Source organism: Molothrus ater, chromosome 12 (assembly GCF_012460135.2).
Source record: "Molothrus ater isolate BHLD 08-10-18 breed brown headed cowbird chromosome 12, BPBGC_Mater_1.1, whole genome shotgun sequence".
Classification (NCBI taxonomy): domain Eukaryota; kingdom Metazoa; phylum Chordata; class Aves; order Passeriformes; family Icteridae; genus Molothrus; species Molothrus ater.
In genome coordinates, this window is record NC_050489.2 from 17,484,925 (window position 1) to 17,512,658 (window position 27,734).

Here is a 27,734-nt window from a genome sequence, read left to right on the forward strand (position 1 = left end):
AAGACAATAATGAAAACACGCGATTCTCTCCAGAGTCCTGGCACAGCTTGGCCCTGATTGGTCAAAGAGTGAAAACAACTCACAGCAGAACCCAATGGAACAATCACCTGTGGGTAAACAGTCTCCAAACACATTCCAAAGCAGCAAAACACAGGAGAAGCAAATGAGATAATTATTGTTTTCCTTTGTCTCTGAGGCTTCTCAGCTTCCCAGGAGCAAAATCCTGAGTGAAGGGATTCTTCTAGAAAATGTGAATACCACAGTGCCCCCTCATTTTCGTCCTCAACTAACTGGGAATGTGCCCAAGAATTTGCCTGCCAGTGCAGAATTCTGTTTAACTTAGTAAGACGTTACAATTTATATTTCGTCCTGCAATTAGAGATTCAGTTTGTTGAAAACACAAATTATTGAAACAATAATTTTCCACACCATGAAGTTCCTACAGTAGAACAATCAAGTGCCACAAGGAATAGACTTGGCTTAACATACTTTCAAAATTACTTTTAACCTGCTTGTTTATTCCTCTTCCTTCATGAGAGCCAGGGAAGATATATGAAAGTTTAAATATCTATAGAAGTGATGCATCTGTTTTACACAGGATTTAAATCAGTTTATGATCATTTATAAAGTCCCTCAGTAAAATAATGACTGTCCATGTACTTTCAAGAGCTGAGAAAATATTTCAGTGAAAGACTGAAGCTAAAGGAAACCAAGACTTGGCCCTGCCCAGATAAATGAAAATAAATTATTATTTCTGTGCTGTAATATTATAATCCCACACTTGTGCCATGTCACAAGGGGCAAACCTGGGTGTTCGATGGTATCATCATCTTACATTTTGATCCACCTGGTTTGTTCCTTTGGCTTCAGATTCTCTGAAAAATGAAAAAAAACAAGCACTTTGTTCTCTAAAACTAAATTGGCTTTCCAGACAGCTTTTGTCAGCATTTGAGAATTACAGGTTAGGCACTACCACTAAAACCTACAGCTGTGTTTAATTTTTCATTTCTCCTTGTAAGTATCATTTCCCCCAGGTCTCAGTGTATATAAAAGGGGATAAACTCCTTGTGAGAACGACTTCAAAGCTGCAGCTGAACAATGGCTCTGTCAATCCAGACCATAGGCAGAGCTCTCTCTGCTGTCACAGGGTTATTTAGCAGTGATTGTGCAATCCTTAAAGAAGGTTTGACACGTGTACTGTCCCACAATAAGGGAAGCTGCTGATCTTGGAGATGTTCTCTGTCAGCAGCAAGTCTTGGTGAAAATGTCACTGCAAAGGACTCGGATTTGAATGATGAGGAGGTGAATTTAAGGCAAGGCAGATAATTAAAAGTTTCAGTTCTCTGCATCAAAGATAATGTTGTTAATAACATTAATAGTTCAGTTTTTTTTCCTTCAACTTCTACCACAGAAATATCAGTTTATCTGCAGGATGATTCTTAGCACATCATTTCCCTTGTTTTATAAATAGATTTCTTTATAGATTAATTTCTTAATCTTAAGTTTAGCTTTTGTTCCAAAGACCCCTTATTTCACACACAAAAATTTCTGTCTATGGATGGAATTTCTGTTGTTTGTCAGACCCTCAGCAGCTTTGCTCAGGACCTGGCTTGTGCAAGTATTTATTTCCTTTGTGTTTTGCACTGAGTTTAAGAAATGAATTTATTGATGCTCTCCATAATTTATGTATTTTCATACGTAACATTCATTAACAGAACACCTGACTGTGTGATGCTAAGAGAGAAAAGCCATGAAAATGTAAGGATTTCATTAGCAAAGGCAACAATCCAGGAGCTATTACCCAAAATTTTCCCCTTGACCTCCTGATTTTGCTGAATTTCTCCAAACTTCATTGACCCTGAATTTAAAGGGCACCCAGTGAGTCAGTGAATACTCTTCAATTTGCTTTAAGGGTGGTGTAAACAGTTAAGAAACATAAACATATTTTACAGTGCACTACACCTGGTGCCAAGGAACCCCCAAATCTTGACCAACTCATGAGATAAAGAGAATTTTACTTCTCTTTATCATAAGATAAAGAGAAGTAAAACTTCCCAGAAGTTTTACTATATCTGCATAGCGAACATGGAAGGCTTACAACCAAAAGCAAGATTTTTTTTCCTGTTATGTGCAGAAAAGAAGAGCAGAATTAAGCTAGTCTGGGCTGGGAATGAGGAATGATCATATAAAGGAACTATGGAAAGGGAAATGGTTGTATAAGTTAGAGGAAAATGATGCAAATGTAATGGAAATCTGGGAAATGGCAGAATGGATCAGGGAAAGGCTAATTTGAATACCTGTCAGTCCTACTGCTAAAATAACAGGAAAGCATAAAACAGCATTTTTAAAAGATGTTTTAATGCTGACAGGTGTTGAAACACCTGGGTGCCAGCAGTGAAAAAGGCAGACTGTGGGATGAGAACAGCATCTGCAATTAAGGACAAGGTGAAATTCCATGTATAAAAGCCAGAACCACTCACTGCTTGGGATCTGGCTGAAATGTTTATCTCCCATTCCCACAGACAGGTGTGTGTTTAGAGTCTGGGACAATATGCAGGACTTTTATAGAGCCCTGATTCCAAATTTGTGGAATCCAATAATAATGGATAATAATATAATAATAATAATTCCAATAATTTGTGGAATCCAATTCCAATAATGGTGCCATCAGTCCTTGCTATGGTAAAATAAAAGCCAAGCAGGGTCAGCACAGGCTCCTAAATGAGTCTGTGGACTAATTGATCATTAATAATCATGAGTGAGCAATGTTCTGTCTGCAAGAAGCAATGAATGTCAGATTTGTGCTGTGTGAACCGTGTACATCACCCCCAACAAAGCATAAATCTCTTCAAAATGGGCAGACCAGCAGGGAATTAGTGATGTTGGTGGGCTTTGGGCTCTTTTTTTCAGCCTGTTACAACTGAAATATATCCAATTGCAGGGATATTTTTAGTTAATTTTCTGTATAGGACTTGTAGAAAGGAGCTGCTGATTATTTGTAATCAGGAAATTTAGTTACTCTACTAGATATAACATGATAAATGCATTTCAAGACCAACAAAAAAGAGTAGAGAAAGCATTTTTGCCATTGTCTGCAACTAGATTGAATTTATTCTTTGAACAATGCAGATCTGAATCAGAATCGAATTACTTATCTCTGAAAAATGTGGCTCACTTTGTAAAATTTCCTGAAGACAGCTGTACTTTTGAAGCAATTTTCCTTCTTATTCTTCAGCTTCAAGTGTTTTTGCAGGCTGAGGAAGAATTTCATTACAAAGCTGAAACAAGCTGGCAAAAAATGTGTTTCAGTGAGAAAAATAAGACTCCAAAAGCCAGAGCTGGGGCTGTGGCCATTGGTCTGCACACCAGTGGCAGAAAGTGCATTGGCACTAAAATTCCCTTTCCATTGGCACTAAAATTCCAGAGGAACTCCAGGCAGAGGTGGGAGCTTCATCCTGCAATTAAGAGGTGGAAACCTGTGTTTGTTCCACTCTCCTTGCTGCCAGAAAGAAAAAGAACCTGTTCAAGCTGGGTCACATTTCTCACATCCATTGACCTTTCTTTTTCCCTTTTTTTCCCTTCTTTTTTTAAGCATTTAAATCTCTCTCCAGTTTCCATCTTTTCTATTAAAAAAATGAAAGAAATCCAGCAGGCCCCATTTTAATTATAACCCAACAATTTATTAATAGAACAGTAATGAAGTTTCTGAAATTTGATTTCTTAATCAGGGACCATTGTTATTTTTGTGCCAGATTTGAGAGTTTAATTTTGGGTACTTCTTCCCAACCTCTGAAATTTTAATCAGAAGTTTTAAGTGTACATGTCAATGAGAAGTTAAAGGCCAAATTTAATAACATTTTCTACCTTGGGAAATTAAAAGAAGAACCTCACTCTGAAACCCGTTATTAACAGTAGATCTTAATTAAACACAGTTATGGTTCTCAATATTTGACTGTGTGAAGAGATTGGTTTCAGTATTTTTTCCCTTTTTAGGATTCAACAAGTGCAGAATATTCAACAGTTAAACTTTTAACTACGTGCAAATAAGTTGTTTACTGCAGTGTATTTGTAATTTTTAATTAGAGCAGTATTGTTTTCTGGTTTCGTGGCTTATCATGGCAATATATTTTTATTACCTACTGTGCTCTTGGATTTTAAATTATTTATGTAAACATATTGTTTATTCTCAGTGAGCAATGTGACTCAATGCTTCAGAAATATCTTCATAAGAAAAGTTTATTACAGCTCTAAAGCATATCTAATTCATTAAGTAGAATTAAAATGCAGCATTTGAAGCTGGAGAACTTAGAACCCAAACTGATCTGAGTTTCATGGGCACATGAAAGACTGCAGGGATATCTGAAGCTCTGTATGCAAATAAGGTACAGATTTATGTGTAATATTTATGTATAATGTTTATAGCAAGCTACCCCACATGGTACAGGTGGCTCCTGGAAGCACAGGGACATTGTTTCCACGTCTGGAAATAGGAGCAAAGTCATTTATTATTGTCAGCATTTCCAAATAACAGCTACTGCTCTGTCTGGGAGGGGACAGACTCTGTTTTTCTTGATAGAAATTGCATTTTTCTGTGCTGCAAACGAAGCATTAATGAGGTTTCATGCTGGAGCATCAGAGCAGGGGAAGGAGGAGGCTGAACCCAGCTGAATTAAGAGTGGTTGTGGGTTTTGCTGCCTTGAAGGAGGTTGTAGTGAGTCTCTTTTGTAAAGTCTCCAGTGAAAGGATGAGAGGAGAGAGAGAGCATTCATTTTCCCGGAGTTTTTCAGATTAGACACTGAAAAATGAAAAAATTCCCTGCAAGAGTGGTCAGGTACCAGAACAATCTGCTCAGGGAGGTGGTGGAGGCCGGTCTGGAAGTGTCCAAGAGTGTCTGGATGCAGTTTCTGAGTTGGATCTCAAGGGTCTCTTGCAGCCTGGATGATTCTGTGCATGGTTTGTCCCCTCACCAAGAGCCTCTGGGTGATGGGCTGGCCAACGCCTTTGAACAGGAGTTTCTGCTGTTTTGTTTTAGATAAGATCATCCTGACTTTGGTGTCTGTGGTGGAAATCAGTGGAAATGTTGCAACCCCTAAGTGATGGTAGCCATGATCTTTGGCCAAAAAATGTATAAATAAAATAAAATGGCTGCCTGAAATGCTATGAAATAGTGCTGAAACTACACTGAAATGAATTCATAGCTCAGTAAATTTCTCCCAAATCTCAAATGGTTGAGAAAACGAAGGAGAATTCTCTGGAAAAAGTGAGGTTTATTCTGTTCCTTTCCTTGCCTGCCTATCCCCACCCTTCCACACAGAGAATGCATAAGCCATGAATCACAAAGACAATTCAAAAAGCCTTTTTCATGTCTCTTGCCAGGATTTTTCCAGAAATCCTGAACCCCCTGTGAACAAGGATGAGGCTTCACATCACATTGCTCACAACCACTTAAGGGATCAATTTTGCATACTTTGTTGCACATCAAGCCTTTTTAAAGCACTTTTGTTGCTGGTGAAGGTCAATAAATTCGCTTTTTTGGGATACACTCCAATCACTTCCAGAAGTACTACATAATGAGAGAGGGATAGGAAGACTTAAAGAGTGAATGCTTAGGAAGCAGCACACTTAGTCATGGTTAAATATGTCTCCTAGAGTCTGAAGGACTTGTCTTTGATTCCTAACAACAGGAGATTTGTTTTCCTTGTGCAGACAGGAGAATAGCTCCATTGTTACAAATGAATGGCTGAGCCATGCTCTCAGCATGCAGCAGCAGAGTTTTTCACTGTAAGTTATACCCAGGAGCATCTCAAGTTGGCTCTGCAGTTTTATTGATGGCCTGCCTGAACCCAGCCACTGGGAATTTGTAGTGCATCTCTGGATCTGAAGTTGCTGTGTATTGAGCAGTGTACGCTGGGTTTTTTCTCTTCCTTTCTCTTTTTTAAGTTAGATGGAAAGGCAGGGAGAGACAGAATCTGCTTGAAGCAATGAAAGGTTTTTTCACTTCTGTCTTTGTGAACTCTGAAACACAGAAACACCAGCTCTGGGGAGCTGTGGGTATTGAGGTGTCCAGCAAACAATGCCAGGAAAGAGGAGATTTAATCAGCTCTGGAAGGATGGACTTGGGCACTTCCCTCACCCTCTGCTGTAACTGCAGGTCCTCAGTGGCCACTGGCTCAAGAGCATTTTGCACAGCACACTTTTTACTGACACTGCTCCTTGAAGGTGTTCATACTATCTGAGTGGGTCATTATTGTGATGTTTGTATTTTACCATCATAGAATTGATATCTGAAGGAAAAAAATAGTAAAACTTGCATTTTGATTTTTGTTTTTTGGCAGTTCGACCAAACTGACTTCCACTTTTTGTTTATTGAGCAAAGTAAATGACTCCTCTTTCCCCATACAGCAAACTCTTTAGGCCTTCAGCATTAGGGAAAGCAGCAAAATTGTTTCTGGAGCTGTACTGTGCCTCCTTTATTCTCCTCTCACACCCAGAACCACACTGATGTAACTCTGGAAGGGGGAAAACGGAGCCAAATCAGCCCCATTTTCCCTGTGCAGAAGGTGGTTTGTACCTGGATTTATCACCAACACTGAGCTAATGTGCAGGAAGCAGCTGATTAAAAAAAACAAATAAAAACAAAGAAAATTAAAAAAAAAATCTCAGGTGGGAGCTACAGAGGTGGGACAGAAGAGAACAAATGGCTGGAATTAAACTCCAGTGCTGAGAGAATTGAAACATCTGCCAAAGCTGACTCTAAAATCTGTGCACAGCACCTGATGCTGCCCATCCAGGAGAGCCAGTGCCCCTCTGCCAGCTCCCATAACAGAGTGCAGAGTGCTTTCCCCAGCTGTGAGCAGATGTTGACAGCTGCCTCCCCAGCCCTGGCAGTCCCTGTGCTGCTCACAGGCGTTCCCTGGCTGCTTTAATTCAGCACCAAGCAGGCAGGGCAGGGTCCCTGGCACCACTGATCCCCCACTGCTTCCAGAGCCTCTCATGCTCAGGGACACCCCCAAGGCTCCCCTGGTGCTTCTTTTTGCCCTCTTTTCACTGATATTCTCTGTTGGGGCAGATGTTTGACCTGTTCTTTCTGCTGTTGTGGATATTAAATTTCAGTGCTTGAGGCCAGTCCCAGCTCCCCAGCTGGGGCTGAGCTTTGTTCCAGCGGTTTTTGCCTTGCTGGGAGGGGAGGGAGCCTCCCTGCTTGCCTTGTCTATGCTCATGTCTTATCTTCTCTGGACTCTTGGCTCTTCCTAGCAGTTCCCAAGGTCTGGGGAAAGGTTAATGTACATAAACAGGTTGGCATAGCATTATTTCCTTGTCCTCTCCAGAGCAGGGGGAAAATTTTCACCCAGACTGAGTGAGACTGAGTTCTGAAAAACTGTGTCTCTTTCCTGAGGGGAGGAAAAAAAAAAACCAGCCTCTCTCTCCTTTATTGGTCTCTGAAATAGCAAAAGTGTCTGAATTAAATTATTAAAGGCTATCTAAAGCAGGGGGCCCAGGAATTCTCAATCCATGATTCATAGTTTTGCCCAGAACCCAGCTACCTGAAGCTAAACTTCATCACTCCTGACAATACTTGTCAAAAGATCCTGTTCTTAAAATTTTCCACTGCTCCACTCTGTTGGCATAAATCATACTTAATATGTTGATATTAAAGCTGTGGATGATAGCATTGAAAAATCTGTGTTTCCATGAAGTCAAATAAGCCCCAGTCACCTATTTCAACTTGCCTTGATATTACCTTTAGAATCCTGAATTCTTGATTAATAAGGATGAATGTAGCATTTAAGGGGAGTTTAATTAGACCCTCTGTCTTTATCCTGCATAACAATATTATGCCACATTATGATTTCAACCGTGTCAGCACTCAGAATGAATGGCTGTGAACTGTGAAATTATAGGGCACATTTTTCATGTCACTGCCTAAACAATATTGCAGATCTTCTTGAGAAATGTAACAATAGGATCTATCAGTCACAAGTTATGCTTGCAGTGGAAGGCAGATCCAGACAATAACTCACTTTGTCATTACTGCTCTCTTCTAGCCTCAGAAAAGGCAGGATTTTGTCTCTGGAAGAAGTAAAGAGTATCTTGATTATAATAAGTTAGCTATCAAGTTTGAGGACAGTGTGAGTTTGAGTTGTGTTGATGGGGAAAAGGGTGGTATGAATTTCTCTTAATATTTTAAAGCTATTGAATTCTGGAGTCTCACTCAGCTGGGTTTGATCATCTGTGTGTAGTTACAGCTTTCAGTGGTGCTTTGATAGAAATTTATTTGGGCTGCTTAGAAGTGGGATTGGAGCTCCAGGGACCAGTGGTGTTTTACATGATGGCAAAAGCTGCAAAACCAAGCACTGAAATCAAAGATTTCTGGGAAGATTGGTGCCATGGAGGGAAAGTGTCTAATTAAGCAATTCAGCTCTTGTGTCTTTAAAGCAAGTACAGATCTTGGATGGCACTGAGCAGATGTTGTCTGGCACATTCTGGCCATGTTTTATTAATTTACCATCTCCAGACTAAGGATAGGATAAATCATGGGCACTTCCAATTCAGTGGCAAAACTCCCACTGAATCTGGCAGTTGTTTTCCATGTGGGAGCAGAAGCTTTCCCAAATGCACAGAATTCCTGTTGTATTCCTACTGAATCTGGGAGTTGTTTTCCATGTGGGAGCAGAAGCTTTCCCAAATGCACAGAATTCCTGTTGTATTCCTATTCCTGCTGAATCTGGGAGTTGTTTTCCATCTGGGAGTAGGATCTTTCCCAAATACACAGAATTCCTGTTGTATTCCTCCTGAATCTGGGAATAGGTTTCCATGTGGGAGCAGGACCTTTCCCAAATACACAGAATTCCTGTTGTATTCCTATTCCTGCTGAATCTGGGAATAGGTTTCCACGTGGGAACAGAAGCTTTCCCAAATACACAGAATTTCTGTTTTATTCCTATTCCTGCTGAATCTGGGAGTTGTTTTCCATGTGGGAGCAGGATCCTTCACAATACACAGAATTACTGTGGTATTCCTACTGAATCTCAGAGTTGTTTTCCATGTGGGAGCAGGAGCTTTCCCAAATACACAGAATTCCTGTTGTATTCCTACTGAATCTGGGAATAGGTTTCCATGTGGGAGCAGGATCCTTCACAATACACAGAATTTCTGTGGTATTCCTACTGAATCTGGGAATAGGTTTCCATGTGGGAACAGAAGCTTTCCCAAATACACAGAATTCCTGTTGTATTCCTATTCCTGCTGAATCTGGGACTTGTTTTCCATGTGGAAGCAGGATCCTTCACAATACACAGAATTCGTGTTGTATTCCTATTGAATCTGGGAGTTGTTTTCCATGTGGAAGTAGGATCTTTCCCAATACACAGAATCCCTGTTGTATTCCTATTCCTGCTGAATCTGGGAGTTGTTTTCCATGTGGGAGCAGGATCTTTCCCAATACACAGAATCCCTGTTGTATTCCTATTCCTGCTGAATCTGGGAGTTGTTTTCCATGTGGGAGCAGGAGCTTTCCCAAATACACAGAATTCCTGTTGTATTCCTATTCCTGCTGGATCTGGGAGTTGTTTTCCATGTGGGAGTAGGAGCTTTCCCAACACACAGAACTCCTGTCCTGTGTTCACAGCCTTGCCCAGTGGCAAGGCAGCCCCAGCCTGTGCATTTCAAGGTACAAAGGCCCCATCTCCTTTCAGGCTCACTGCTGGTTATTCTTGGAGTGGAATTGAAGTTCAGTGAAGAAATTGTCAGAAGGGTTAAGCACTCATTTTTACTAAATGGAGCTCTGCAATGTTACTGTAATAGGAAAAACGCCTTGTAGAGTTCAATTGGAATTTTTTTCTATTAACTTTGTAATAAGGATGCCAATTTCTGCAAAATAGTTTCTGAGTAAGAGTGAAATTATGCACTTTGTTAAGCAGCAGTAAGCCTGCAGATTCAGTCTTGGTTCAAATGTGAATTACTGCATTAGGGACTGACTTCTTCCTGATTTTCTGACCATTATACTCTAGGTAAATATGCCTACAGAGACATGCAGGCCTGCTTTACACAGAGCCAGATAATTGTCATCCATGGCATCCCTTGGGCAGCTCCTCTGGGTCGTGCTCAGCTCCACATCACCTTGGAGATACCAACCCTCCTCACCCAGATTTCACTGTGTTCTCCAAACCCTGAATTTTTACACAAATTCCCTGTTTTAATGGGTCTGGCAGAGAAATGTTTCCTCTTGCCCATGGGAAATTTCCACAAGAATTCTCATTTCCTAAGGCCCAGCCTCTCTGGAGATTCAGCCCTGGCTCCTTGGTAGGATTTTACACAAATGCAGCCCCAGCTTTCATCTGATAATGTTTCAGGACTAAAATAACAAAATTTTCTATAGTAGGGGAGCGAGGTATGCAGATTCTGGCCCTGGAAGCTTCTAAGCTATTAACCGGTGTTTAAAAAACATTTTAGCCCAGAAAGAAAACAGCACTGTCTCAGTTTTGCACATGTCCATGTCAGGGGTGTTAAGTCAGCAAACTCATGGAAACTGCTGCAGAATTTTGGTTTTGAAGTGCAAGGAAAAAGAAAAAGAAGGAAAAGCCCCTAATGGCTTTAATCTTTGTATAACTGTGCTTTTGAACAAGTCCTTCTTTGTGCAGCCAGGTGAGCCTTTTCATGAAAGCTTCTGTCATTTCAGAGGGGGAAAAAACCCCAGATTCTTTTAGTTTTGCAGGTTTTGAGGCTTCCAGTTTTTTGTCTGTCAAATTGAAATGTTAGAATTCACCTCACAATGATGCTCTGGGCCTGCATTGAAGCTGGCAAAACATTCAGATCCCAAAAGACAAGGGAAAAGGGTGAGAGAAGTTTAACTCCTGGGTGTCCAACCAGGGTCAAACAGCATGAAGTCACTTGGACATAGCAGAATCTTATGAGATTAAATACATTCAATTCCCAGGGCACTGTATTTGTGTGCACTGAATGCAGTGGATATCAAGCAGAAAATAAAATTAATACCCATCAATAAAAAAACACTTTCCAGCCTTGTAACATCAATAACAAGAAAAGGAAAGGGGAGGTGAGAGGTTCAGTACCATGGTTAATAATGTGAGTACATAATATCCAAGGAAAAATTATATTCCCACCTGATAATGTGAAGAAAAAGCACATTTAGTCCTGACTAATAATAAGTTTTAAATTGAGATTTTGGGGTTTTTTCCTAGCTTGTATGTACTTCATGGGTGTAATGGGGCTGGGAGCTGTTTGGGTGCACATTTGGGTGGGTTTGGATCCATATTTGGATCCATATTCTTGAAGAGATGAGCCCCAGAGTCAATGGTGGCCAGGGCTGGGAGCTGTTTGGGTGCACATTTGGGTGGGTTTGGATCCATATTTGGATCCATATTTGGATCCATATTCTTGAAGAGATGAGCCCCAGGGTCAATGGTGGCCAGGGCTGGGAGCTGTTTGGGTGCATATTTGGGTGTGTTTGGATCCATATTTGGATCCATATTTGGATCCATATTCTTGAAGAGATGAGCCCCAGGGTCAATGGTGGCCAGGGCTGGGAGCTGTTTGGGTGCATATTTGGGTGTGTTTGGATCCATATTTGGATCCATATTTGGATCCATATTCTTGAAGAGATGAGCCCCAGGGTCAATGGTGGCCAGGGCTGGGAGCTGTTTGGGTGCATATTTGGGTGTGTTTGGATCCATATTTGGATCCATATTTGGATCCATATTCTTGAAGAGATGAGCCCCAGGGTCAATGGTGGCCAGGGCTGGGAGCTGTTTGGGTGCATATTTGGGTGGGTTTGGATCATATTTGGCTGCAGGATGAGGATGTGAACAGTGCTGCTCTGCCCTGCCCTGCCCTTTTGGGAGCTGTTTTGGGAGCTGTTTCTAGGCCAGGGGTTCCTGTGGGACTTTGGTATCAGCCAGGGCACAGCTGGGGCTCCCTGGAAGCTGCCAGAGCAATCCTTGCCTGGGAGCAGCCACAGTCCAGCAGAGCTCTATTGATCCTGACAGATTAAAACTTCCCCTCCTGAGCCACTTCCAACCTCCTTTCTGCCCCTCCCTTAGGGAAAAAGAGAACTGGAGAAGCTGGAAAATGTGCTGTTTCCCAGCTGTGTTCAATACTGCCATTTCACTGCTGGGTCTGCTGGGCTCTTTCAAAAATTTCCCAGTTTTTCAAGAGCTACCAGGGCAGTTCTTGAGCATCCAATGGATTTGCAGTGGGAGCACAGGCACAAAGAGCAGGCGTGTGCAGAAACTTTGATAGAGTTTTGCTGCCAAAATCCTTCTCTGGGTAGTTTGTAAAAGGCCCTGAAGCTCATCTGATGCTGATTAGCTTTTGAGGCACAATTGCTACAATGAGAAAACTTTTACTGATTTGCATGTGTTGACAATTATTCTAACAGTAGCAACCTGATTATACCAGTGTGTTAGTCCCAGATATGGTGTATTATTCCCTAGCTTTAGGAATAATTCTGATAGTTATGGCCTCTGGCTTCATTTAACCATAGCCCTAATCACTTCTGATTAAAACACACATAAATGAGTTTGTGGATTTTTTACTCTTTTTTTTTTCCACACCTCAGCTTCTAGAGGGTTTTTTGCCCCAAAGGAAAGAAAAAGAGAAAATTAGGTTTCAGCACAAAGTTTGAAAGACTGTACAATAATAATGAAAAATATTTTCATTTCCAGAATATTTTATTTAACCACCTCATTCATACAGTTTTATTATTTTGATTTGATTAATTGTTGTAGGTTTTGAGATTGGATTTATTTTATTATTCGAGTTGCAATGACTCTCCTGTTCCTTTCTTCACGTTTACCAAGGGGTTTACACCATTATTTCTCCACACAAATAGCTAATTAGTCAACCATTTTCTCATTTGACATTTCTCAGTGGCGGGGGACTACAAACTGAATTTCATCTGATTTTTCATCCTGTTTTGATGGTATCATTGGAGATTGAGGGTGTGATGAAAGCCAGCCTGTTAAACCCCTGATGTGACAAACAAAACAAAGCTGAGATGAGGAATCTTTTAGCTGAGATGGGGGAGATGGGTGCTTGGTTTTCTGCAGATGCAGACAGGAGCAAACCCTGCCTGCAGAGAGGCACAGCCTGCAAACCCTTCCCTCAGGAACCTCCTCCAGGGCCAGAATCTCTCAGGCAGTGGTTTTATATCTGAGTACAAAATGGAATCCAAACCCCTGTATTCACCTACACCTCGGAATTAATGCATCTGATCAATCCACATTGTTTATCAGTATCTGGAAAAAAAAAAATTTAAAAAGTGAATCACAGAATAACAGAAAGGTTTGGGTTGGAAGAGCCCTTAAAGATCATCTCATAAAGATCATCTCATTCCAGCCCCCTGCCGCTGGCAGGGATGTCACCACTGGACCAGGATGCTCCAGACCCCATCCAGCCTGGCCTTGGAAAATGAAAGCCCACAACTGCTCCAACAGCATTGTTCCAATGGCTTTAATGCCACAAATGTTTTAAAATTAAAAAAAAAAACCAAACAAAAACAAACAAAAAAAAGAAAAAAAACAAAACAAAAAACCAAACAAAAATAAAACAACAAAAAACCCAAACAACAACAAAAAAAAAAAAAACAAACAAACCCAAAACAACACAATCCTGGAAGCTGTATCAAAATGATCTTTACAAAATCAAATGTCAGTATAGTGACATTACTCTAATATACATTAGAGAATTGCTTTTATTGTTCATTTCACATAGGATAGGGATTCGAGACCCAGCTGTGCAAGGCTGGGAATATACATATATATATGTATAATATATAAAAATATATCATATATTAATTTATATAAAAATATATACACATATATAGATGTACATTCCCAGCATATATATATGTATAATATATAAAAACATATCATATATTAATTTATATAAAAATATATACACATATATAGATGTACATTCCCAGCATATATATATGTGTATAATATATAAAAATATATTATATATTAATTTATATAAAAAATATATACACATATATAGATGTACATTCCCAGCATATATATATATATATATATATATATATATATACACACATATATATATGGGTTTTGCCCTCCCCAAAGCTTTTAACCCAGCCTGGGAGGAGGAACACCTTTGTTATCTCATGGCCAAAAAAGCAGAAAAATTGCAGTGTGTCCCCAGTAATGAGTGTGGAGTGTGGTTCAGCTGGAGAATTGCTGTGCTGCAATAAGGTTCCCTTTCTGCTCCTCCTGGTGCCATATGCTGCCCTAATTAGTGCAGGCAAAAGGTAATGAGAGCACAGTAGAGAAGAGGGAGCTCCATGGGAAGCAGGCTGATCTCTAAAACTCTGCATTATGTCATCCCTATATAGAGCACAATAGAGTTTTCATCCAGGTTTTTAATGTTGCACTTATATTTTGGGATGGTTTTTTATCTTTCTCTGAGAAGCACCAGTGCTTCCCTGGGTGTGGGTATTTGTGCTGTAATTGCTGCATCAGTCTCTCCCAAAAAACTCTGAACTTTTCCCAGGGTTAGTGCCTCATGATTTTTCAACCAGCCTTGATGCAAAGCTGTTCATAAATTTTAAATAATTTCCATATATCTGCTTCTCTATTTTAGTTTTGCACCAACTGCAAATTCTGATTTGTGCTCTGCTGTGCATCCATAGCCTCTCTGTGTCTCTTTGGAGCTCTGTGTTTCAGGTGTGCACTGGAACATTGGGACAGACAATTTCCAGTCTGAGGGAGCTGCTTTTGCTGCTCCCTTTGCAATACCTGCCTGAGACAGCACCAGGACATGAACCCAACCAGGAGATCACAGTCAGCACATGCTACACCCACCTTCCCTTCCCTCTTGTCACACAAGCCCTTGGGAGCTGGGAGCTGTTGGCACAGTTTAAATTTTTTTTAAAAAAACACAATGAAATAAACTCCACGAGCAGCACTAAATTGCAGTGCTGCAAAGCAGAATAAAACCAAACTAAAGAGTAATTGGCACAGCAGAGAGCACAACTCTCTGCATATCTGATACATCCCTGTGCTCAGGAGTGAAGATGCAGCAGGTACATCCAGAAAAGTTCATGTTTAACCACCTAAAAAATGGTCTGATTATAAAAGCTGCTGTGCAATCAGATCCCACCAAAGTCAAAAGTGGGAAGTGAATCTTTGCATTGGAAACTTCTATTTTTATCATGGTTTTTATGATGGGTCCATTCTAAACCTTTGCTAGCAGAGCCCTCAACAAATGGAACAAAAACCAATCAAATGTACTGCAATATGCTCTTACAATAAGTAAAAATGTGGTGGGAAAGACAAAGTGCTACTTTTACAATATCCTGTGCCAAATCACAGGTTATACAATCCAGGTTTTTATTTGCACAGCCAACAGTGCTTTGTAGAGCAATCAGGGAAGATAATACAATCCATTTTACATTCTCATTACTTTAGAAGTGTTGAATCTTCTGAAATGGTTTCGGGGTTAATTGAGAATTTGCAGTTTTACAATAGACTAGGGATTGTTTAGGCTGCCCTTGTTCCATATTTTTGCGCATACCTTTGTGGCAAAGTTATAAAAACAACAATAAAAGAAGAAACAAAGAAGTGAAATGAAATGATCTGCATTGTTTCTCTTCCAGGCACTGATTTTTGTGGGAGATAAAGCTGAGGTATTGATTAATGTTTAAATGGCTATTAGGAGGAAGGACGTGTTGGGCTGATGGAACATCTCACTGTGCACTAATGCTTTCCTTTGATTCTTTCCCACATATTCCCTAGGGGATAATTTCTGCTCCTGGGGAAGCCACTGCTGAAACTCTGAGTTACCTTTTTGCCAGCATTAATAACCCAACTATTTTCTCTATTTATCTCTTTTTCTGCATAAATTCCAAAAGTTTCTGGTTGCCAGATCTGCTCTTTAACTTATTTTGACATCATAAGAGCTCATAAAGATGTGTAATTTTTCCTGGCTGCATATGCTGAAGTTTTGATGCTCGCTCTGCCTGAATATTCCTGTGCACCACAGTCAGGCTCAGCAGCCCCCAAGAAATTTCATTTTTCAAGCCTGAAGCAAAGTTGTGGTAAAAAGCAGCAGCATTGGCAGGGCTGTCTGTCAGCACTTTGTTAGAGGCTGTAACTTTATTTCATTTTACCTTTTTTTTTACCCCCTCAATAATGTCTTGTTTTTGCTTATTCCCTCGTATTTGTAATGATAATTTTTAATTTTTTTTTGCAACATTATCACACAGGAATTTCAGGTGAATTCACTTTCAGGTGAATGCCACAGTGAGGTACTGCCTTGGCACAGACCCATTAAATAATAACAGGTTCCATGTCAATTACTGGTAATTTAAAATGCCTATAAAAGGTTGTATGGTGGTTTATGACCTATAACAATTCACTACAAAAAAGATAAACAGGTTATTATCCCAGGTATTGATTATATGATTGGAGTTTTGGTTTAAACTATAAACACTTTTAATTGGAGGGGGAATTGGTGTCAGTTAATTCAGCTCTGGGTTGTTCTTTACTTAATATATTTAACTTTGTATAGAATTAGGCCCTAATCATGAACATTCTTTTATTTATTGCTTCAGTCAATCTCAGGGAAGTTCCTGGTGTGTAAAATCCACAATCTCTCTAAACATCTCCAGTTTTGGGGGGTGAATATTTGTGCTGATGAAAGGGGGAAAAGCACACCAAGGAATTTCATATCGAGGCATCTTGAAGACAGCATTCCCAAACTCTGACTGAGGCACCGTGGATGTGGCTGAATTTAATCAGCAGGAGGAGGAAGCTCCAGATCCCACAGTGCAGAACAAGAGTGTGCAAACAGGGCTGGGTGTCACTACCTCCCCCAGACCTGGTGAATTCATTGTCTGACTCCTTTTGCCACTATTCCCCGCAATTTAGAACAATTCCAGCTCACCCAAAATAACTAATGGTAAGAAAAAAAAATTAAAACCACTCAAATGTAAATTGAAAATACAGCTTCTAGTCCAACTGGAATTTGGAGTCTGGAAAAAGGAGGTGTGTGACAAGATTCATGAGGTCAGTGTGGGTGCAGAGGCTGTTGGAAGGGTTCTGGCTGTACAACACAGCAGTAGGAAAAAGGTCCTATATCATATCCTAAATATTGATTTCTCTGCTAAACTTTGGGACACACACACATATATATATATATATATCCAAAGGAATGACTCAAACCTCTAACAGCACTGAACTGTCTCTAAGGCAAGGCACAAGCTTAAATTGTGTTTTTGCAACATGAAGAGATCCCCCGTGAAAGCCACTGAGTGCCCCGACAGATTCCTTTGCATTTGTTTGATGTTCAGATCCATAATTTGCTAACAACTCTGCCCTTTTGTTCAGGTATTCAGTGTACAAGGACCCAGCAGGGTGGCTGGAAATCAACCCCACCAACGGCACCGTTGGCACCACGGCAGTGCTGGACAGGGAATCTCCCTTCGTGCACAACAACGTCTACACTGCTCTGTTCCTGGCCATCGACAGTGGTGAGTGACCCCTGGGGCAAAACCCTGAATTCCCTGCTTGAGATGCTCTGTTCTGAAAGCTGCACATGATGCCTCAGGTTTGGCTTTTCTATTTTCCACATTCTGTGCTGCTTCAGTGTGTGGGTCTGGGTTCACATCAGGGGATGCTGAGCTCTGTGCACAGAGCAGGGAGACAAAACAATTCCTGCTCCAGCTGGGCACCAAGGACAAATGATCCAAATCTCAGCCCCAGGAGCACAAACACCGTGGGCTGAGAGAGAAAAACAAGGATGGGACTGCAGGGGCTAAAGCTGGAATGGGACAATGAACTGCAAGATGCAAATGGAGCAGAACTGATCCCAGGGAGAGACCCCAGGAGCGCTCGGGCATTTTGGGACCATTTGGGTTCATCTTGGGTTCATTTTGGGACCATTTTGGTTCACCTTGGGTTCATTTTGGGACCATTTTGGTTCATCTTGGGTTCATTTTGGGACCATTTTGGTTCACCTTGGGTGCAGCCCTGGCTGGGCTCTTGTGCTGCCCAAGGTGGATCCATTGAGGAGATCCTTTTAATAAATCCCTGCTTTATTCTTTAGCTCTGCCCAGCCTCTGTTCCAGCTCAGCCTTCCCAAGGCATCACAGGTGTAAAATTACCAATGCTGCAGCACTTCTCTGCATGGCCACCTAAATTTATTAGAGACCATTTTGGAAACCAGAAGAAAGAGGAATTAACTTGAAACTTGCAAAGATGAATTAACTTGAAATCTACAAATTTATAACAGCTTTAATTTAGCTTTGTACCTTACAGATTTATTCCTACACTGATGTCTTAATGCTAGGTGTAATTAGTCTAGAAACGTTCTTGGAAATGTAATAAATCATCCTAATCAGAGTTAATTTCTTCACAATATTTGAGCAGTCAGCGTGCCTGAGGCACTTAAATACCAATAACAACTCATCCTTGATATGCTGGATTATAATCTATTCAATACAATGACAGTGACGATAAAAACACAACTAAACTCCTTGTTAAAAAGCAACAATTTTTGCATATGGTGTGTACTAAAGTTCCTCCTGTCAAATAGAATCCAAATTAAGCTATCTAAGGAAAATTCAGAGAGTGAGTCTGGAGCAGAGAAATAAAAGGAAAATCCTGAACATTCCAAATCTCCTGAGCTAAAGGCACAAAATAAATAAAAGATTTGCCTGTAATATAACAGCTAATATGCTAACACTTTTTCACAGCTGCAGCTGGTTTAGCCCTGGTGATGAATTGTAAAATGCTCTTTTTAAGAGAGTAATTCTACATTTTTGCAAGCACATGACTCAGGGAACATTTGCAGGGCCTGACAGGAGAAAGAAAATATCGCCTTAAGTATACCAGAAAAAAAATCTGCTGAGGAGATGATTTACTTCTATATTAATATACATATTTTCCTTAGGAAATTTCTGGGGGAAAATGTAGCACTAAACATATTTCTGTCTTTTGCTTGCTATTGGATTTTTTTTTCTTTTTTAATGCATCTCAAAATCAGGTGCTCTGGGAAATGTCATCTCACAATGAAAGTAAAAATTTGGGATATCACTGAGAGGTTACCCAAAGGACAAAGTTGTGTTTTAAAGGTGAAGTCAGATATTGTCACAGAGAATAGATGGAGAAAGGAGATGAGTGTTCTTGGCTGTGGGAACCAGCCTGAGTAATGTGGATTTTGGGGTCACCTTTATGCTGCAACTTAGGCCTTGCTCGTTTATTCTAAACCCAGAGCTTCACTGCTTTTAATTCTCAGATTTTTTTTTTTTTTCCATTCTGGAAAAATGAGAGCAGGGGAAGCTGTGCTGGACAGCAGAGCGAAGGAAACCTGTTCACTTGGGATTCTGAGGCAGCACCTGATTGCAGCCCCTGTAATTGTGTTTATTTGTGACTCTGGCAGTGCAGGAGTTCATCTTCTGCAGCATTATTGACTCCTGTGAATGCAATGATTACAAACCACACGTGTGCACCCAGGACTGTCATGCTAAGGGTTAATAATGATCTTTTCCTGCCATCAGCAGCCCTGCCACACGTGGGAATGGGAATAAACAGCAGAACTTAATTAGCTGATATTAACCTTGTGGCCTGCATCACCTCTGCATTAATTTCCAGGCAGCTTGGGGAGCAAATTCAACTTAGAGATGGGCTGGGAAGTGGGAAAATTTCCTGCTGGCCTGGATGAATAACTCTGGCCAAAGCAGCCAAGGAGGTTTTGGAGTTGATCTCAACAGGCTGGGGCTCTGCCCTGTCCCTGCAGGGACAGCTGGGACTGACAGCATCCCTGGGAAGTGTTCCCAAATTTGTTTCCAGGCTGACACTGTGATCTAGCACTGCTGGGAGACCCACTTTATCTCTGCAGCCATCAGAGCTAACGTCCAACTTGAAATATTGCATTAGATGAGAAACCAAATTGTGGGAAAATGATATGAAATGCATACAGAATTACTTCAGGACTCTAAAAGAAGGTTCTGTTAACTGAAAAGGGGGAAAAAATCAGATTGAACAGAACTATCTGCACCTCTTTAGAGCAGCATTGTCCACAGACTGCAGACCTCTCTCTTCAGGTTAATAAGTGGAACCTGTCTAATGCCAGTGAAAATGCCTGGGACTTCTCAGTGAGAGGGCAGCCAAAAGCAGGATTAAGAACTGCCAAATGAAATAGGGTAATAAAGTCAAAATTTAGAGGCATTTCCAATAGAGCAAGTCATTTGCTTGGGCTAACTGATTTGTGGTGAAAAGGAAGGAGAGGAATAAAAGAAATACTTTAGCAGGAATTCTTTTTTCCAAAGCATTCAGTGGAAGTTTTTATTTCCTTTGGCCTCTCAGCTCATCTCTGAGTCAAATCTGAGATGGCACAGGCACTGAGGAAGTCTGAGCTGCCACAGGCTTTCCTACCCTGTCCTGGAAATACAGAGAGCTCAGGTAATGCCCAGGGCACTGCCCAGCGCTGGGAACTGGCACCCAGAGCAGCTCCCAGCAGAGCAGGCACTGCAAGATCTGGGATCATCTTTACCAGAATTTATAGTGAATAACTCTAAAATCATACAAAACCTTGTGCCTTAGCCATTGCTCAAGTGCACAAGCCATATTCTAAGACATAAATACAAATATTAATTGGAGTTCATAGCATTTACATGCTCACAGAAAAGGTTCTGCTGTCCCATTGTGTTCCATGCTCGCCCCTTTATAAAATAACCTTACATTTGAGTGCTGTCCTGGGGGAGGAGTGCAGAGAGCTGCAAACAAACCCCACAGTGATCCTTTTTCCTTTTCCCATCCCCTTTTCCTGGTGCCAGTGGAGATTCTGTCACCAGTTCCATCTTACTCCTGGTTATTGCACTTCAGTGCAGGGACCAAGTGCCAGGGCATTTTTTTAATCTGTAAAGTGTTGGATATTTCTGTCGCAAGTAAAACCTGGGGCTTTGTGCTTGGTGTTTCTTTATATAAACTTGTTACATCTTTATCTTTTTTTGGGATGTCACTTTACCAGTAGGACAGGAGCAATGCAAGGGGCATAGAAAATGCAGTCACTCCACTGCAGGGAATAAGTTAGATCTTTATGAGATTCTTTTTGACCTTTAATACCTTTAGATATTATTTCTCAGCATTATCAAATTAACTGCAGCCAAAGGTGGTAAAGTATGAATCATGTTATTCCTGATCCAAACAGTTCCTGTATCTTCCCAAACACACTTGAAACAATGTGTAGCAGCAAATTTGATGGAAATAGTGTTAATTTATAGGTAATAAATTTTGACCTTTTATGGGGATGCATTACACTTAAAAAAGGACTTTTTGGAAGAAATATCCTAATTTTCTCTGTACATTTGATTTCAGTAAAAGGTCAACTTAGTGTCTTTAGAATTTGAAAACTTTTTATTAAAGACCTGTGTGACCACAGAGTCTCTGGCCTATTAAAGAAGAAATTAAACACTGGTAGGAAATACCATGCAGCAGAGTGAACACATTAAAGTGTCATGAACTGTGTTTAATCTCTGAGAATGAGCTGATAATGGGGCAAAGTCGGGTTTATGCAAACTTGGGAAACATTAACAAAAGTGCCAACAACGGTGATCATTTCATTTGGCCTCTAATCCCTGAACCCAATGCAGCATCACAGCGTTGTTGGGAGCTTTTCTGCCAAAAGGGATTTTGCTCATTCCATGAGAGGAGAAACCATTTGGATTTGAGAAACCTGTGTGGAACAGACCTGCACCAGCATGTTTTTCTCATTCAGCCATGCTAGAAACTCTGCAGGAAAGGTCATTTTTTTCTCCTGTATTCTGAGAGTTTGAGTCACAATCTGGAAAAAATAAGGGAGGAGGAAACCATGGCTGGAGTTGAAGCTAAAAAATACCTGAAAAAATACCTGAAAAAATACCTGAAAAAATACCTGAAAAATGTGTGAAATCTTTAAAAGATAAAACACCATTTCCTTTTAGAGGTATGAAAAATTTATCACCAGATTTACCTTATTCATGCAAGAATCACTCTTTTTTTGTGCAATTAATATCCCATTGTGTAGCCCTTTGCTATCTCTCTAAAAAACAAAATCTTTGGGTATTTTTGGTTGCTTGACCCATAGAAAACCCACCTGTGTTGTCCAAGGCTGTCACCTGGTGACAAATAATGACCCACTAATTTTGCTGGTTGGGTTGAATGCAAAGTGAAGTTGGATTCCACTTTTTTGGGGGTGCTTGGATGCCACCCCAGCGGGATCCCACCTAAAGAGAAATATTCTCCCAGTGAGTCTGATCCAGTGTGAGCATTCCACCTTCCTTCCTTGCCATTCCTATCAGCACGGAGCTCCTGCGGCAAAATCTGGGAATAGAACTTCAGCTGCATTAAACAAAGAAATAAATATCATTAAAAGTCATTTTAGTTGTGAGTTCAGGGTTTGCCTTGAGCTACACTGGCAGTTTAAGCAAAAATCAACTTGCACCTTGCTTCTGTGGCTGTGGGCAGCTGCACTCGTGAGCTGTGGCGCTGCCTCGCTCCTTCTGAGCAAAATGAAGGAATGCTGAATCAGGGTCTAGTTCCCACTTTTTCCTGGGTTTCCAGTGTTCCCAAGCAAACCTGAATCCCATTTATTGTGCAGGTCTTGGCACTGCTAATCACTGGAAAGAAAACTTTTTATGCTGTGCTCTGTGTGACGAGCAGGAACACACAGCACCAGGAAAAGCTGAGTAACAAAGAGATGTGAGGCCCTGTGCAATTAGAACTTTTCCTGACAGGTATCTGACCTGTCTCCTCTCTCCATGATGCACATAATTAAATTACCATAGATTGATTCCACCTAAACCACGCTATTTTTGAAGAAATCAGGCAATTAGTTACCATGGCAACCCAATTAAGCCAGTTTTATACCCCTTATCTTAATTGCTGTATTAATTGAGAAGAGAAAATAAATTGAAGACTCATCCTTTTCTTGCCATTTTACATTTCAGTAAAATATGAATTGCACACAAAATATTGTTTTAATTTGTCATCATGGACTCATGATTGGAAAAAGAAATGAGAATGTTGAAAAAAGTATTTAAGATGGATGGCATATGTCAGTAGCAATTGGATATGCTGAAAGAGCTGGGCTCTTCTGCAATGTAATTACTCAAAAACAGGAGCTGCATGTTTTATTTGAGGGGATGAATGAAGGGTTGGAACTTTGGAAGAAGCCAACAGCATTTATGGATGTCCTGCTGTTGTGTCACACACAGATATTTTTTTATTTTATATATATTTTATGAATATATTATATATATATACACACAACATATTGTATATTTTTTCTATACATTATATATATATATTTTATATATATTTTATATTTTATTTTCTATAAATATATTCTATATTTACTATATAAATTATATATATTTTATATATTTTATATGTATTACATATTATAATTATATATATCTTTATATATTTTATATATTATATATAAATATATGCATATTTACTTATATATTCATTCTATAATTATATTTATTTTCAATTATTTTACTTATATATATTATACTATATTATATATTATATATTATATATTATATATTATATAATTATATTATATAATTATACAATTATATAATTATGTTATTATGTAATTATATATTATATATATTTTATATATTTACTATATACAATATATTTTTATGTATTATATAGAAATGTATAATATACAATTTGCATTTTATATATTTTATATTTCACTTTATATATTTTATAAAATATTTAATAATATATTTATTATATATTTTTAATTATATATTTATTTTATATATTTCTTTTATATCTTTCACAAAGCATCTGTATGTTAATATAGATGGAAAAAATGCGTAGGAAATTTGAATTCATGGGGAATTAGGGACAAAAAGTCAGCACCTGGCTTTGAGGAGAGGAGTTGTGTGAGCAGCACTCCCAGGTTTTGGTGTCCTCCCCTCTCCTGGTTCCGTTTGCTGTGGCTGAGCCATGAGTGGAGCTCACGCTGAGCACGGGGCTCCCTGCACGGGGTCCCTGCCAAAGCTCCGAGCACACACAGATTCTCTGAGCAGAAAAACAGCATATGGAGGGGAAGAAAACCCCAGTGTGAGGGATGAGACAGAGATTTGTGTTTAGATCCTCAGAGCAGCATCCCTAGAAAGCATGAGAAGCAGCATGTCATTTGTGGGACTTTATTTGTTCTGATATTATTCTGTGCAGCTTTTCATTGAGAGTCAAGCATTAAGAGGACACAAAGTATCTTTTTCTATAGCATTTATTTTCAAACTAATTTTTTCAACTGGTGGTAGCAACATGGTCATTTATGCTGGCAGCACTAAAATCCAGTTTAAAATCCACATTTCCTGGTAACAGCCCCTTGCATTGGAGACTCAGTTCACCACCAAGTTTCCACTTTGTTTTACTGTGAAATTCTCCATCCTTCAGCCTCTGTTTAGCAGCTTTTACCCAAAGAAGCGATGCTGTTTCACTCCTGTGATGACCAGGGTACATCCCAGATGTGCCACTTCTGGGAGTTTGGAATTCTCTCTGTCCCTAAGGGCTCTAAGGGCACCCGAATATTTAAATGTTCATCCTCAGGAGGGATGGCCAGTTCTGCTCAGTGGCAATTGGGATCACAGCTCACTGAAAAAGCTTCTCCCCAGGACTGTTGGACCCTTTAGGTCTTGCTCTGCTCATTAATTCTGCTCTCAGCCACAAGGTTTGACAATGCAAATTAACAGTTTTACTTCAGAATTAAAATATTCTATGGGTAACTTTCCTTTCAAAATCAAAGGCGTCTGGGGATCATGGGATTTTGAATTATTTCAACAGCATAATGCCATCAAATTTATGAAAGTCACATATTCCCAATGGATGAGTTGTGGCCATTTTTGTTTGATTCATTTCGTGTTACATTTTTATGACATGTGTTAACAAGCTCCAGTTTATGACCCTGACATTTGCTTGCTTTTCTTTTGGAGGTCTTCATAAATCAATGAAAGATTTTTTGTTTAAATCATTATAAATAAACCAAGCAGAGAATAAGTCATTGAAATGGACAGAAGCAATTTCCTTTCACTCCATTTTTTTTGTGTGTAATATTTGCCCAGCCCCTGAACCATACAAAGAGTGAAACATTTGAACAGCAGGGAGAACACAGCCATATCTGTGTGTGACAAAATAGCAGGACATCCATAAAGCTGTTGGCTTCTTCATTTCAAAAGGCAGATTTTAATATCACTGACTTCAGAGAAAGATAAGAAGGGCAGTGCATAAGACATTATCAGTTCAGTGTGGAAATAATGCATTCAAAATTAAAGACAGCAGTTTAATTAAGTGCATGAAAGGCTGGCTTTTATGATCATATTTCAAATACCAGAATGTCTTTTCATCCATTCTGCCATATGACTTTACTTAATAATATATCAAGAACAAAAAACGGATGGGAGTCTTTCTGTAAATTCAATTAGTCCAATAAAAAGTGAAAAATAGTTTCTTTTTCATTAAAAAGAACTCAAGCCTAACCCTTCTGATGACAAAGTGTGAGATGGGAAGGGAGGGCAGGGCTGGAGAAGGATGAACGTTCAGCCTTTGTGATGCATTTCTGCTCGCAGGAAACAGATGAAGTGTCACCATTAGTAACATTTGTTATTGAAAGGACTAATTGCATTCTGCTGCAGGCAGCAGTTCATCAGATCCACACCACGGGGTACTTGCTTCTGCCCTGGGATGCTCTCCCAGCACAGCAGTAATTCAGTTTATTTCATTATGTTGTAGATAAGTTTCCTTTTGGAAGCCTGGGTTATTGGGCTGCTGTGGGTGGTGCTGAAGGGCCCCTCTTGCAGGGCTGAGCTGGAAATGCTCTGGCAGGTGAGCTGCAGCCCCCTGAGCCCATCTGGCAAGGGTTTATGTGGGAACCCCGGTCACTGAGAATTTCAGAGTTTCTGTACTGATGGACACTGACCCCACCACTGCATTCGACCTGAAACCATAAAGAAATTCCACAATTAAATAATAGAACTGTTATGAGTGTGTAGTTTGAATGGAAGTGTGTAATATCCCATAGTAGAAAACTTTGAGTTTAAAGCTTTAGAATATAATAATAGTTATAAAACAAAATAGAAGTTTTAAAGTAGAGACATCCTTTTCTTTACCTTCTTCTTCACCTTCTTCCTCATAGGTTTAAATAGTTTAAATTAAAAAGTCCACATTATGAGTCACAAGTAGTTAGTTATTAGGTTAAAAATATAAATTATATAGGAGTAATTTCTTAATTTAACAGTTTATCCTAATAAATCCTTATAAAGAAGGAGATACAGCTGCATTTTTACCTTGTGAGTAGAGTTCTGTAGAACTCACAACTTGTAAGACTGTTCTGCTCAGGGAAGTGCAGGGATCACATCCCCCTGTGCTAAACCAGAAATAAAAAAAAGGAATAAACAACCCATGAGTGCAACATTTCAGTGCCAGTCACAGTAAAGGACAAAATGTGCCCTCAGAACTCTCGGAGGTGATTTTCATGGGGTGCCAAAGGAGCCGCAGGCAGCGTGTGAGTGGCTCAGCCAGGCTCTCCTCTGCAGGTTATTGCCACCTGTCAGCTCCTGGCTCAGCCCTAGGACTGAGCTGCTGCTCCCAGCAGGCCAACCCTGCCTCCCCAGCTCCCCCAGTGCCACCAGGGCTGGTTTGTCACCCACAGCCCTGGCGCTGAGCCCTGCAGTGCTGAGTGAACACCAGGCTCGCCCCTGCAGCTGGCTCTCGGGTCAGGCTGGCAAACCGCTCTGGGAGGTTTGAGAGCACTGCTGGCCCAGGGTAAATAACCCACCTCGTTTCCCAGAGCTGCCTCTGGCAGGTTTCAGTGCTGCTGACAGAGCTGCACGGGGCCCTCAGGGCTGGCAGGGATGATCTGGTCCTGCTCTGCTTCTGGGCGCCCAGCTCAGAACCTGATTCCTGCCTCCTTTTCCTCTCACTCGTCTTATTCTTCATTCTTTGAACACTGTGCTGTCTGGGAGATGGTTCCCAGTATGTTTCTCTCAGTATGTGCTGATGAACAGATTCTGTTCCAGATATCTATTCATGTCCTACTCTCATTTTAACTTCAAAATATTCCTCTCCCAGAGGTTTCCTTAGAATAAATTTCCATACTGTAGAGAATCAGACAGGCTTCATTCTGAAAATCAGCAATGAATTTACAAGGGTGACTCATCAGGTTTTTTAAGCAATAATTTCCATATAAAAGAGGTAAGAACAATAAAAAATTATTTCCCTTTGCAAGCCTGCAGGTGCAAATAGGAGCAAGAGTTTATGGAAATGTGATTTAATAAACAGATGTTTGTTTTTTTTCCTCTAGGTAACCCTCCTGCTACGGGCACAGGAACTTTGCACATCACCCTGGAGGATGTCAATGACAATGTCCCATCCCTTTATCCAACGCTGGCAAAAGTTTGTGATGATGCAAAAGATCTCAGGGTAGTGGTTCTAGGAGCATCAGACAAAGACCTTCATCCCAACACAGATCCATTCAAATTTGAGCTCAGCAAGCAATCCGGCCCAGAAAAGTTGTGGAGAATCAACAGGCTTAACAGTAAGGCTGGAACTTGGATTTTTGTGTATTTATTGTATTTGTTTGTATTGGTTTTTTGTGTATTTATTCTTCCCACTCCTCCCAGGGCACTCCCCCTGAGGCACTGGGGGAATTTAGGAGGGGTTTTGCATGAAAGTTGTGCAGGATGGATCTACCTA

The 27,734-nt window shown here is 40.2% G+C and overlaps 1 protein-coding gene across 2 annotated transcripts in view; it reads left to right on the plus strand.

Annotated features, from left to right (window-relative positions):
- Positions 1 to 27,734, plus strand: part of CDH13 (cadherin 13) — a 449,240-nt gene that overhangs the window by 405,074 nt on the left and 16,432 nt on the right. For both annotated transcript variants that reach the window (XM_036390362.2, XM_036390361.1), the window contains exons 11-12: positions 17,364 to 17,506; positions 27,343 to 27,576. In XM_036390362.2, the coding sequence (XP_036246255.1) occupies positions 17,364 to 17,506; positions 27,343 to 27,576 (377 nt within the window). The remainder of the gene's footprint in view (positions 1 to 17,363; positions 17,507 to 27,342; positions 27,577 to 27,734) is intronic.